A 14827-nucleotide genomic window follows, 5' to 3' on the forward strand; every position below is an offset into this window, starting at 1 on the left:
TGCCCTTTAATGCGTATTTGATCTCACTGAACTGTCAGTGTTGCCTGCAAGGCTGATGCTGTCTGTATCACAATTTCTTCTTCATCTGTTCTCTTTTCTGCTCTCGTAGTAGAGAGAGATTAGCAGGGCGCTCTAAAGCATTTTGTTCATCCTTGCTCCTTCTACAAAATTTGTTCAGAAATATTTGGCACAGCTCTTGGGATTTTGGTGAACTTTCTGCCAGGTACATGTCATGGGGTAGCCGTGCTGCAAACAGGCATTGCTTCTCAGGATGCTGTGCTGGTGTGTGGCTGTTGTTCACTGTGTGTGATTAATGCAAATTCCGTTCAATACGATATCGAACGCTGATGTGCCTCTTCACAATGGACTGGTTCTTACTACATCTAGTTGCTGATAATTGAGAAAACGAGATTTCGGTATTGTTCCTAAAGTGTATTAATCTTCTGTATTGATGAATCTGTATTAAGCTGATCATTTTTTGCTTCCATCCTCAGTAATCTACATCCAGGCATGATATTTTGGTTGGTTTCCCACATTCTGCAGTATCTTTCAGCAGAGATGAGCACATTATGTTTATTTTCCAGCTCTGGCCAAAAGGCTTTTTCTCCTCCATTGAAAGCTCAATACTCTGCATAGACAAACGGTGAACTGAATTTCCCAAAGGACTTCAAATAATCTGGGATGTTTTTCTGAGTGCTGCTTTTGTGCATGCAGCAAGCAGATGTAGGAGGCAGTTATGTGTCTGCCATGTTCGTCTGTGGGAGAGTGTGTCACTCGGATGAGAGCTTGCATGTGTCTCTTCAGGATTTGGGCTGTGAAAATTTTGCTTGAATGTTTTTTCTTAGGTGTCTGCTAGTTAAATTCCAGCACCTCTGTTTTTGGTATTGGATGGTGTTTTCCATGTGTAACGGCCTGACTTGTCCCCAGTTGAAGATATCTGTGATGTATGATTGGCAGGGCTGTTTGCAGTGATACAAACTCAGTTTGATTTCTCAGTCACCGTGAATGACTTAGCAGCGTAAGGAACCGTGGCTCCTGTCCTGCTTCTGGGCATTGAAGCCTGACCTTCCCTTCCAGCTGTCATGAGATATCTGCAGTGAAATTACTGCAATCATGAAGGGCTGGGTGCTCTCCTTTCACTCCACCCAAGCAGAACCTGGCGCTTGATCCAGAGCCTTGATCCTGAAAGGGATCTATGTGAGAGAAACACTGAGTGCAGTGGATCCATTTGCAGGCTTTTGGGAAATGCAGTCACTCTCTGAGCTCTCCCTTCAGCACCACAGGTGTGCTATAAACAGAGGGTTTTGTACACTTCTTGGTACCATTTGGGAAGAAAAGGGTTCCCTTTAGTGCACCTGTGGTGGGCTGTGGTACTTGCCTGGCACAGCAGCCACTCCATAGCCATGGACCTGTCACAGGCTGTCCCTGTGTGAGTCAAAGCAATACGTAGAATTACAGGGAAGAACATGCTGGCTTGCTCCTCTGGCATTTGCTACAGGTATTCCATGAAAGCACCTTTGGTGAAGCCTGACACAGGTAGTTGTAACATCTGGTGAGATAGTCTGGAGTTAGGAAATCAATGCCTGAAATTGTTTAACTTCTCTGACCATCAGCTCCCCCCTCTCTGCTTCTGTACTGGATCAAATAATTGCTTCCAAATGGACACAAGTTATTAAGCAGTGTGTATAATTAAAGTTTCACTCCTTGTGAATTTGATCATTCATTTCCTTAAGGAAAATATGATGAAGTAATTATAACCCAAGCTAAACACAAATCAAATGCTATTCTAAACACAATTCTGCACGAGGATTCTAGTTTATGAATGACTCCGGGGTTCTGTGTGGCTTTGTGCCTGTAAAGGAAATGGGGCTGTGTTTTTAATTGTATTTATAACAAGTGAACAAAAGGTTGCATGACTCATGCATTGTGCCAAGACTGTTGCTCTCTGTGCTCACACACACGTGGTCTTGACAAAGCTGCTCGCTCCTAAAAGAGCATCAGTAGGACAGAAGAAAAGGGAAGAAATCTCATTAATAAGTACGGCCTTGTCAGCTGCTTTCTCTGAATTTTGTCTGTCAAAACAAAACTTTACCTGCTGTGTAGTAGCTGTGATTTTGAGGGAGGCAAGTATTTCTTCAAAGCTTAAGCTGCTGTCTTGACTTACTTCCCATCATTACTGTGTGGCAGACTCTTTCTAGTTACAGCTAAATATGGGGGAGACGTTCAAGATGTGCAGACTCAAAATGCTGGAAAAGATGGCTCTGCGTAGAGAGAGAGACATAAGCTAGTGCCCCTGGGAGAAAAGGCCTGATACATAATCTCAGTTTGAAATTCACTTTGTGGATGGAAGCAGACTGCTGGAGCTGAGCATCCAGCAGGACAGAAAGGTGTGTCAGCACCTCTGGGAGGTTTTGGTGGCTTCAGGAGGCTCATGACCCGAGTCCTCTTCTGCAGCAGGAAAGCACAGCTTGCAAACAGGCTGCTGAAGTTACTTTGCCCCTGTTTGCTTCCCAAAAGTTACCAGGTGAAGAGCTAGAAGCTGGGCCCTGCCAGGAGGGGCAGTTGGAGAGCAGGCTCGAGAAGGGCACAGCAGCCTCATGCAAAGTTTCTTGGCTAAGTGAAGTGTAGGCAGGGCAGCTCTTTCATCTCATGCCATCTTTCTCTACAATGGCTCTTTCTAGTAGCTTTATTTTTGTGAATTCACCTCATTTTTGTGACCCTTTTCTAAATCAAGAGGTTTTCAGCAGCTCAGGCTCATTCATATTTCAGAACCTGGACTTAAGCAACATCCTCAGTTATTAATAGTGTGAGATGGATGGCAGAATTAGGACATCAGGGTGCTCTGGTTCAACTCTCTTGTAATTAAGTAGAGAACCTCACCTGGCCTTCACAACTTATATTGGTTAGCTGGACAGCTTCCAGCCACGGGGACATAAATTGGCTCAACCTCTAATTCTCCTTGTGAATTAACAAGAAGAAAGGCCTGAGATGGTGCTGGCACACTAATCAGCCACTCATCTTTCTACTTTGATGTTTTCCTGATACCCACCTCTTGATAGCTGTCAAAGTTCCAAGAGTTTGGAGCGGAGAACATGGAGAGCACCACTGGTTGATGTTTCTATGTATGACACTTCCCTCAGCTTTCTAGGGAGTAAATATTACAGTGTAGTAGTTTAAATAAATCAGTTAAATTAACTGCCTGTGCCAAATGTACATGTTCTCTGAGCCCATCAGCTAAATTTTCCTTGACTTGGTACATACTTGGACTGCAGTCCCCCTTGGGTTCCCAGATTGGCTGATGTCAGAGGGGAGTTTAACTCTGGTGAGGCTTAAAACCCGAAATGCAAGAAGTGGAAAGATTAAATCCCTCAATTGCTATGCAGTGAGAGTGTGTCTGTGTGTGTGTGTATCTGTGGTTTATTGGACTCTAAGTATCATAGCAAGATTACATTTTGAAGTCATCACCCCTTGCCCAAGCACAAAAGCAGCAGATGAAGAAGGGTTTGGGATGTGGGATGTCTGTCCCAGACATGTCCCAGACAACTGGTGCAGCATCAGCAGTTCCCTGCTTGTCTTTCCTGGGGGACCTGGGCTACAGACAGGGCAGTGTTCAGGTTTCATTGCTAGGTTGCTGCAGATATTAGAGCAGTGAATTTTCTGGGTGGGTATGGACATTTCATTTAGGCAGACTCTACTGCAAAGCCTGGCAGACTGGGGGAAGAGAAGGGGGCAGTGTGTTCCATTTTCTTATAAAAATAAAAATGCAATTGCATCCATCAGATGAAGCTATTTGGATCCTGCTGCTGCAAAGAAAATAGAGACATGGAAAGAATTCTGAAGAGCTGGGTCTAGCTGCAAAGTTGTTCCCACAAAATACTCTGAAAGAACCAAACATTTTTGTTAGTGTTATGGTACAGCAACGTTTTTGTAGTGAAAAGCAAAACAATTTTTATGGTAGTCAAAAACTCCATTTGAAAGTCATTGACAGTGGAACATATGTGTTTACCTTTTTGGCTGTTGGCTTTCTCTCTTCTGACAGGGAAGGAAAAAATCTCCAACGGATTTTCCTGGCTACATGTTTGTTACAGAATTTTTCTTTTAGACACTTTTAAATGAAAATTTTGGCCATTAAATTTTTTTTAATAGATGAATTATCAAAAAGGTCAAAATTTAAAATAGCATCATGAGAACTATTTGGTTTTAACCTCAAAAGGAGGAGAAAAAATATGTTTAAAATATGAAAATGGAGCTCATGAAGAAAGGAAGAAAAACTGATGCTCTACCCATGCCCCAGACAAGCTACAAGAGGTGATAACATCTACTGGGGTGGAGACTTGCTTAACTACAGTTGGATTTAAACCAAACTGCAGCTCAGACCAGCATGGAGGAAAAAATGCTGCTTTAAGTGTCTGAGGAGTTGGGGTTTGGGCTGGGTTGTGGGGGAAACTAGGGAAGGCAGTCTCAGAGGCTGGTCTTGAAAATAACCCTGTGAATGATTTTTGGTTGTCTTCTAATGGTGCTTATGGTCTTTGATCGTATTTACACTGGGTGTCAGCAAAGTAAGCCTTCCAATGCTGTGTGGACCAACTTGTGAATGATTTGTGGTCATGTTCTAATGGTGAGGGGGAAGAACAGAAACCTCTGGGTTCGGGGGGAGTTGGTTTGACATCCAGACATCTGGGTGTGGGGGGCAGCACTGCCTGTTGGTGTGGGTGAGGACAAGCCAGTCTGAGCTCTAGGATGAGAGAAAACTAAAATATCCTTGTGGATCAGGAGCAGTGGGATGTATTGGGACTGTGCTGCAGTGGGAATTTGGAGGTGTCTCATTGGCATCTCCAGAGGTTTCCCATGCAGGCAGGGTGTCCTGGCCCTGGTCTGCATTCAGCTGGAGTCGGTAGCTGTAACAGCAATGCAAATGGTTGCTAATTTTACTATTTTTCTGGCTCTCACAAGAAGAGTTGATTGAACTTTGGTAACCCTGTGAATGTTCCAAACCTCCACAGATTAGAATAAACATGTTGAAATTTTTTTGTCCATCCCATAAAGATTCTGTGCTTAATTTGGAAAGAAAGGGTGTGATTTTGTTGGTGTCTGAAACTAGGACAAGGGGAATGAAGCATACAGCCTGATTAGTGCCCCTGCTTATCCCCAGCCATTTTCTGTCATTCTGGTGGATTACTCAGGCTGTGATGATAGCCTGGCATGTTCTGGAGCACGGTACAAACTGCCTCTCTTTAGGTGCTCATAATTCACACTCCATTAGGATGTTGATGTAGGGAATGCTTGGCAGGATGTCAGGGCTTGCCAGGCATGATGAGATTGAGTTCATCTCGTTAAACTGCATTCTGAAGTGACAATCCAGTATTTATATTTTTTTTTCCTCAGCACAAGCAGCCCTTTAGGAGAGCATCAGGGCTTGCTGTGAACAGAGATACCCCTGCAAAGGGGCCTGTGCTGCCCACCCTGACAGCTCAGTGTGTGCCAGGCTGTCACAGGTGTTGGGTATTCATGCAAGGCAGTAGGAAGGCTTCTCTTTTTCTCCTTTGAACAATGGGATTTTTATTAATCTCAGAACTGATTCATTTCACACAAGTATGTGTCACAGGGAGTCAGCATCTGACTAAACAGAAGAATTTTTTTAAACACTTCAGGAGCAACAATGCAGTGACAAAGTTTCAAGTGGAGAAGTTAATGCGCTGACTCTTTTCTCAGAGTAGATGAAAATAGGTAGGAGGTGAAATGGTCAGTGCTTTAGCAGTCTGGTGGGGAGCTGAGCTGAGATTCCCACCTCTGCATTTTGCCCACAGACATCCCAGAGACCAGTTGTTGGACTTGGGGACCTCCCTCACCTCAGCAGAGGATATTATCCAGATGGGTGCTTGATCCCTTTGTTTTTCGGCCCCAAATTGCTTCATCTTTTCTCAGGGGCAGATCTTCATGTGGAAGAAAGCTAGAGAAAAACTCTTAGGGTCAAAACCAAAGGGTGAAGTTAGTGGCTGTGGAGAATGAAAGGGCTCGTGAGCCTGTGTTTGAGCCAAGGGTAGAGCAGGCAGATTCAGGATGAGCTGAAAGGAGATAGCTCTGGGCAAATCTCCTCTGCAGGCAGTTGGGTCCTGTCCTGGCTCTGCTTTCTAAGTGATCTACAATGTCCTCTGAAGGCTTCCTTGACTCTGCCAGATGGGTTTTTCTGTGGTCCCTTGCTGGAGCTGTCAGTTCTTCACGCTTCATAAGTACAGGTTTGCATTTTGCAGCAAAGCAGGCAATTCATGTGCTGATGAACCCAGGTGTGAATCCAGGGAGCAGAGGCTGCCCAGGTTGATGCCCCACAGCATGTTTGGGTGGGAATAGTTCCATACTGCTATGGATAAGAAAAGCAGTGAGGATGCAGTCTCTTCGCTCGAGCTTGGACTAACTTTCTTGGAAAATACAAACTGTTATATTTTCCAGAGCTTTGCAATAGGAGCAAATGAAAGTAAGCATCCGAGTGATTTCTCTTCCTGATTTCCCCCCTGGCACCTCAAGCTAAGTTTGGGAAAGGATAAGAGCTACTTATGCTGTTTTGCCAGACCCTGGGTGTCTTGGGTGGCCCATGTTGGTGCTGTGTGTCCGTGTGCTTTGAGTGCCACTGTGCTCTGTGCTTGGAAGTGGTTGGGGAATTTAGGAGCTGATTGAGTTGAAAGTCAGTCAATGCCTAATCTCAGGGCTAAATCAATACCAATGAATTCTAAAGTAAAGAGGGTCTGTAGCACATGCATTATGCTGGTTTCTTTTTGTGATGGTGGCAAGCTGCGATGGAGGAGAAAATCAAGAACAAAGTGGAAAACAGAAAGATTATAACAAATACCTGGGTGGAGGAAAAGGAAGTGACAAGGGAGTAGACAGTGTAGGGATAACAGTGAGAGACACTTCTTTCTTTCAGAAGTGCCATCAATAAACATCTATCATAGAGTAGTTCTGTGTAGGAGTAGTAATTATATAATTATGACCTTGTGATTAGTTATTGCAGGACTCACACTGATTTTTCAAGACTTTCTGGCCTCTGAGCATGGAGAGCCCTGTCAGAAGCAGAGAGGAAGAGCTTCAGAGAGCTGCGTGTGGGAGTGATGTAGAAGAGGACATGAGAAGTGGCTACTCTTTCCTTGGGGGAGAGAAGGGAGCAGCACTACTCTTATTTTTCCACCCCATAATTTCAAGCAAATCCAGTTCTTGGTGGCAGCTCTCCCACAGGAATGGCACCAACCTTGAGAAGAGCTGCCTCTTGGTTGACAGCTGAAAGTTTAGTTAAAGGAGCTCTTCAGAAGGTGCTCTGCACAGGGCACCTTGCTCCTCTTCATTTTTACTGGGCTGTCTGGAAGGAATTTCTGGTTGGGTGGTCTGACGTCAAAGATGAGGGGAAACATGATAATGAGATCTAATTAATAATGAATAAAGTGATGGAATATAATTAATATCAATCAAGAAGAATGTAGGGAAAATGGGTCGTGTGAGAAATTCTTTTTTCTCTAAGTTTTAGAAGACACAGATACTGGATAAATGTGATAAGTATGTTAGGGTTTTGTCCTAGAACAACATGGCCCTAAAAATGTGATCATGGTAAGTGGATTAAAACCTTGCTTCACATATCAAAAAGCAGTTGTCAAGGAAAAGCTTCAAAGGCAGGAGGCTCTTGAAGGCCTGGTGATGCTCAGTGTTTTCATTTGATTTGGAGCAAGCATGAGTTTAAACCTCCCTTAATTCACGGTTCATGTGGACATTAGAAAGAGTAAATAGAATTGAGTGTAGGAGAGCTCTATAAAGCTGTCTGGAGTTTTGCTTGCTTTCTTTTCAAATAAAATTCATTTTCTTACATATTTTTTTAATATAATGGTCTGCAAGGTCATACCAGCAGGGCAGGCAAGGGACTGCACAGCCTCCAGGAGAGGTGTGATGTGACCAGGAGCTTACTATTATCTTGGGAGATGCCAGCAGAAGTAGTGAAGATGAGAGCACAAGCTGATTTTTACCTCTGTATGCATTTCTGCACTAAAATGCAGGCTTCGGCTCTGTTCTCAAAAGGGCGTTTAAAACCTGGGGAGGTTGTTAACAAAGATTCAAGGCCAGGAGAAAAAAAATGTCAGAGCATGAGAGACATAGAGTTCTCAGTCTGTTTAACTTGTCAAAATAAGATTGAGAGATAACTCATCTGCTCTGCAGAAAAGTCTGCATGGTGAGAACACAAAGCAGCTCTTGGGGTGGAGAAGGGCACTAAAAAAACCTGATGTGTGAAAGCTGAAACCAGGCAAACTTAAGCCACATCTCTAAATGTCAGGTAGTAAAATAAACTGTGCAGGCAAATGGCAGATTCTTCATCTCTCAATATCTTCAAACCAAGAGTGAATAGTGCTTTAGAAGATATTCTTTAGCCAAACATAAATTGTTTGGCTGAACAGAGCAAAATCAAAGCACCTGTCAACACTGAGAACTTGGCAGAGTGACTGCTGGGCCCTTCTGCTTGTTGGCGTCAGCGAGGTGCTGTGTATCTTCATCCTGGATACTTGACCAAAAGATTTCTTCTTCCCAAGGTCATCCCAAACTAAAATCCTCTCTTATTGAGGTGTTGTTGCACTGCAGGCTTGACTGACTGCTTAACCTCTGTTGTTTGCTGCTTAATTGGAAGAGGTGCAGGGAATAAATCTGGTGACGCTGCAGAAAATGTCGATACTGCTCTTACTTGTTTCAGATACCACTGACAAATTAAGACAAATGATTTTGCCAGGCAACACCCACATAGATGCATATCATTTACCTTCTGATTGGCAAAGGTGTCGAGCACAAAGATTTCAGGAAGGGGAGGAGGCACAGCCCCTATGCCATGCTCCACACTGACCAGAGAAGCTTCATGGTAGGTGACTGTTGCTCGTGAAATATTTTTGGCTCACAGATGAAAAATGCAGTGTCATCCGTATGTATTTCCTTTCCAGGTGTGCTATCCCTGATCTGTCCTCCTCTCCCAGCTGATGGGGATGGATAGTTTAGGAATCTGCATCTCCAGTCTGATATCTAGTGCATATGGTGATCTCTTACCCTGTTTCACTCACGCTTCTGGCAACTGTGGTTTGGGAGCTTACCTTTTTGGCAAAACAAATTATTCCCCTTCTGTTTAAAGGAAACTTACAGCAAAAAGAGACTGTAGGGGGAGAAAGGTTGGAGAAACCTTTCTCCAGAATAATGAGAGATCATCTGCAAGATGCAGGAATTGCTGTGCATCTCTGTCTGGAAGAAGAGGGAGGAGCAAAGGATTTCTGTCCTTTGTTCCCATTGTCTTGTTTTACAGAGATTCTTGATTAAACTTTTACCTTTTTTTTTCCTTTATATTTTTTCCTTTATATATATATATATTTTTTTTTTAATCTGCAAAAGCAATCAGGACTACTAGAAAATGACCCACCCAGCAGTGGAAAGCTGTGCATGTGGTGCTCTACAGCTGAACTTGCCCTATCTTGGTACAGTGCCCTGGTGCTCCCTCAGTGCTGCCTTTCCTTGCCTTTGGGCCCTTCTGCTTTTTTTTCCCTGGCTTTCAATCAGGAGATAGTTGATAGAATAGAGCAAGCACCTTGTGTTGCTCCAAACCCTTGCTCTGTTCCAAACCTCTTGTTTATTGCCAGCTGCGGATGAATAGTCTTTTAATTTTGAGTGTCTTCAGGCACATCTCATTAGATTGGAGAAAGAGATTTTTTAAAACAGATGTTGCATGGCTGGACAATGGGGCATTTTCAATCTGTTTCCTACATTTATGTCATTTGATGCTTTGACTCTGGCTGCCAGCAGAGCTCTTGTGAGGAGTAACCTCAAAGGGCAGGAGGATGAGTGCTCTGAGTGCACACGTGAAGGAAGGATGGGCACTGGTGCGGGTGGATGACTCAGAGATTGTTTGTGGAGGTGAATGCAAGACAAATGAAATGGACCATCAAGTCTGCCCGCATGGCTGTGGGATGTGCCCTCAGAGGAACCTACAAACCCCATCAGAGGCTCCAGTGAGCTGCACAAGGCTAAAGAGGGTGCATCAAAGGGAGCTGCTCTGCACTGGTTGGGAGAATAAGCATGGCCATTTCACAAAGCTTCGCTTTTGTTGATGCCCATATTGATATTCTTGCCTGAAGGTTTGGGTTTTGAAAGCACATGAGAAATATGTTTTACATTTGTGTAACTTCCTGATTTATACAATGTGCTTCATGCATTGCTCTAGGCACACAAACAGAACAAACTGTAGTTAATGTTAACCCAGAATGTGCAAATTCGATCCCCATAGCTCATAGGGACATGTGTACACAGGCTGCACCATATGTGGGGACAGCAGCTGGTACAGAGCCCTGGGGCCAGCACATTTACCCAGTTGGAAACCTCATGATAGTAGAGGAAAAGGTACTTTACAGCTGTATTGATAGGAGAATTTTTGTCTTTGCATTTCCATGTAGATATAATTGGAGAAGTGAAATAGGAAGCATTCCTGATATCTTACAGATTTTTTTTTTTTTTCCAAAATCCCTCTTCCCACCAAGATCTAAAGAAAAGTATTTTAGGTCAAGCCGCCTGCTACAAATAACAGTGTATTTTAGGCAGGTTATTACAGATACCCTCATATTTCCAAAGTAGTTCAGAAAGTGATTCACCAGAAGTTCCACCTGAATATGAGGAAGAGCTTCTTCACTGTGTGGGTGCACTGGAACAGGTTGCCCAGAAAGTTGTGGAGTCTCCCTCACTGGAGATATTCAAGAACCATCTTGATGCAATCCTGTGCAGAGTGTGCTCTAGGGTGACCCTGTTCCAGCAGGGAGGATGCATCAGATGACCCACTGTGATCCCTCCCAACCTTAACCATCCTGTGATTCTTTGAAAGATTTGCTTTCTTTAATATTTGGCGATCCTGAGTTCTCCAGACTCAATAGCTGGGTCATTTCTCCTCTGGAGGTGGTACTCAAAAAAGTTGGAAGGTTTCTGAGAGCACCGTGGGTCAGAAGTTTGATGCCTGAGTCCAGGGTAATGACTGAGCATCTTTAGAAGATTTAGAGAATTTTGCTGTGTTCAGAAAACTTGCAGCAGATGTGTTTCAGGATGAGTGCTCTATGTGGGTTGAAATTTGGAGCTTCCTAACACCAGCTACAGCAATTAATAGTAATGGTATTCATTACATATTCATTACATAACATGGTTTGTTCTGAGAAACAGACTGCTTGAGATGGAGGATGAAAATAGCAGCTGTTAATTTCAGAGGGCTGAGCCTCTGAAGACTGCACCCAGGAGGAACCAAAACCTACTTAATTCCCTCTATGCTGTGGCTGAGGGCGTCTGTCAAGGGGAATAGTCCTCTCCAGGGTTTTCCACAGCTGGTGCCTTTCTGGTGCCACCAGGGAACATTTTGGCTGTGCCCAAGTGTTCCCCTGTGTCTGGTCTGAGAGGGCTCCTGCTTTGACAGCACTGCTGGTGCTGCCTGGCCTTTTCCTCCCCTCTGCTCACTCAATGCTCACCAGGACCTGCCACTCTTTGTGCTGTTCCACACAACCTGAGGCAGCAACATGGGATTTGGGAAAGGCTTGGAGGCATCAGCTGTGCCCGTGGTTGCTGCTGCTGTGTTCCCTGACTGGGTAGCTCTGGGTGTAGCCAGCTGATGTGGTTGCCCTCTCAATGGATCATTAATGGGTACAAATGGTAGGAGCAGGTAGGGAGGGTGTGCATGCTCTGAGTATCTGCTGGCATGGTGGCGCAGTGAGTGTGTTCCAGAGGTGACTCGGGAGCTGCTGATGAAGCAGGGCTGGGTAAGGGAAAAGTGTGACAGGTTCCAGGCTGGTCTTCCAAAAGACCACCTCTGCTTCTCCTTGGCTCTGTCAGCGCAGAAGGCTCTGGGAACAGAGGCTGACTGCCTTTTCTCCCCTTGTGTTCCTAGATGGTGATGGTCGGAGACTGAAAGGAGCCATCCAGAGGAGCACAGAAACTGGCCTGGCTGTGGAAATGCCCAGCAGGACCGTCCGCCAAGCCAGCCACGAGTCCATCGAGGACAGCATGAACAGCTATGGATCAGAGGGAAAGTAAGTCATCAAAAGGGAGCTGGGGATGCACTGTCTCTGTACCTATTAGTTTTCCTCCTTGCACTCGTGGGCTGCACTGTCCCTGTACCTATTAATTTTCCTCCAGCATGATGCACGATGTGTTTTTCTGACTTGCCTGTGCTGCAGGTGTACTGCCCATCCAATTAGAGCAGATCTCTCTGTCTGCCTAGCTGGCACATACTTGACTGTTTATATACTTTTTTTAGTGTCCTCATTACTCTGAGCTGAAGCAGATACCCATTACTTTTAACCACTTTGCCTTTGGATGAGCAATTCAGGGTCAATAGCAGAGGCTCATTTCTGCTCGTAAATTATAAGCCAGTAGTTTTTAATGTTGCACAACAGTTGTCCATTTCCTCTGTTTCAAAATAGCCCTTTGGGGCAGGCAGAAGTTTCAAGGTGCTGAAAAGGGTGAAAGTAATAAAGTGCATTGTAACATACCAAAATTCTGATATCAAAATATGCATTTTGGAGCCTGTGTGTACTTCAGTAATAAACTTTATTTTGTTTCATCTGAGTTACAGTGTCCTAAAAGAATGTGTTTCAGAAAAGGTTTTTGACCCCAAGAGAAGTCACAACATGCTTGCATTTAGACTTTATATGAGAGTGCAAAGCAGGGGATATTTAGGCCAGAACTTTGGGACCTGACTTGTCTCCAATTCTGGTTTTTGTATTTCCATTACTTGAAGCCATATATGGAAATTTAATTATTTTACTAAGATGACTGTTCATGGGAATCTTTGGAATCAAAAAACCCCACAGTGTTTAAAGAAGGCAGTACATACCATCCGATTTTCTGCTTTCTAGGTGTGAGGCCAAAATGTTTCTATACCTAAAAGGTGTCCTGTTCAAGCCAAGGACTACACTTGGCATCACTCTGTATGCTCTCTCGAGTCCTGTGTGGTATTCCAAGTACACTCTACAGCTAAAATGCTGAGATAGTCCAAAGGCACTCTCAATTAATGTGATTCTCGTGTTAAATAAGTAACAGGCTGTAAATTAAGAGAGACTTTCTTTAGCTTTTAGAAGTAGGCTAATCCTGGAAAGGCATCATAGATCTATGCTGAAGGTTCAAAATAGTAATGAGGCACAGACTGCGATAGCAATCTTGTCACTCCAAAGCTGTGATGTACCTTATCTCTTCTGTGAGCTGCTGTCTCCAGGGAAGTATTCCTGCTACACCAGCACAGTCCTGTGGCTTGGAGTTCTGCCTCCACTACTAGATGCAGAGGATTAGTGATTAAGTTCATTCCCTGGGCAATGAGGAGTAAAAATCTGCTTTCATGCAGAGCAAAATTCTTTCTTTTTTATATTTACATAGCTTATCCTCCTGGGAAGGGATGTAGTTCCCTGAATGGTCTGTGTCCTCTCACTGCTTCTTCGTTCATCAGCTGCTTCGTTGGGCTTTCGTGGAGGGGGGAGTATTTCTGCCAACAAAATACTGCACCCCTACAAGTGCTGTCTCACCCTGAAGGCAGGTGACATGCAGCTATGAGCTCAACAGAAAAAGGAAAAGCCTGTCTTGCAATCCCGTTGTCTTTATTAGAACAAGCCTAACGTTTGGTATTCCAGCTTTGAATGCTGCCAGATCACCCTTGCCAGCACCTCAGCCAGGGATGGGGTAGTTTCTTCTCTTCTCTGAAAAGTGTGATTAAGTGGTTCCTGGATGCTTTGTTCCTGGGTGGGATAATTAATCTCTTCTGGGAACCCGGTGGGAATTGCAGCTATCTGTCTGAGCCACAAGTGATAAGCAAACAGGGCTGAGAGTACAAAGAGCTAAGAGGGCTCAATTCTCTTGAAACATGGTGGGAGGGGAGTTTCTCTGCTTTCTTTTCCTGCAGCAAAGAATGGAATTGTTTGGGGAATAGCTTTGAGGAACAGAAATGTGTTCTCCTAAATCAGATTTCTCTTGACCTCTCTCGTTTGCTGTAGCTGTCTTCCCAGGGAGGCAGAATGAAGATTCATACGTCTCTGTTAGCTGTGGCGAGTTGATTTTCTTTCTAATAAAAGCTGGGTTTGTGACTGCTGCAGATTCTCCCAGGTCAGAGAGTTTTCAGCAGTGACTGTCAAACCCCTGGTCTGCAGCAAGGCAATGGCTGTTCCAGTTCTTTCCACCCATGCATCCCTTTGGTGTGTCCACACCTGGAAAAAGATGGATTCAAAACCTCTCAACTTCCATGTGTTCTTGTAATCCTTATCAATTTAAGGACTAACAGGACAACTTCCAAAGTGGCATGCTGAAGTGATCAAAGATTTGGTGAAACTTTGCTGCAGGAGGCCTAAATACCTGTCCTCAGCCATACAAACTGTTTTTAGATTTTTTTTCCTGGAGAGGCTTATTATGCAGGGGTATACCTCTGAGGTATGCTAGGCCTTCTTTTGAATACTCCCTTTACCTGAAGATGAAGTGTACTGGAGACTAGCTGGGCTAAATGATGCATCTCCTGGAATTAAAGCTCATACAGCATGCCAGGAGATGCTGTCATTGTTAACACACTTCTTCATGTACATTTTTGCCAGACAAGAAGTCCTCCAACCTTCTTATCCAGATTTTCTATTCGACAGTGGTTGTGCACTACTATAGGAAATTAATGTAATAAAACTCAATGTGAGACATTGTAGAAGGAGAAGTAGGTATTTACTCTGAGCAAAACTGTTCTTAGGCATTCCCATGTCCAGGTTTCATTCCCTCACACTCTCACCACCCCATGTGGGCACCAAGCCTCATGAATCCAGGTGCTGGA

At 44.2% G+C, this 14827-nt stretch overlaps 1 protein-coding gene across 1 annotated transcript in view; it reads left to right on the forward strand.

The window, feature by feature from the left end:
- Positions 1-14827, forward strand: part of RIMS4 (regulating synaptic membrane exocytosis 4) — a 47408-nt gene that overhangs the window by 19056 nt on the left and 13525 nt on the right. The window contains exon 2 of the mRNA XM_053993036.1: positions 11921-12062. Within this exon, the coding sequence (XP_053849011.1) occupies positions 11921-12062 (142 nt within the window). The remainder of the gene's footprint in view (positions 1-11920; positions 12063-14827) is intronic.

The sequence above is a fragment of the Vidua macroura genome, chromosome 17 (assembly GCF_024509145.1).
Source record: "Vidua macroura isolate BioBank_ID:100142 chromosome 17, ASM2450914v1, whole genome shotgun sequence".
NCBI lineage: Eukaryota > Metazoa > Chordata > Aves > Passeriformes > Viduidae > Vidua > Vidua macroura.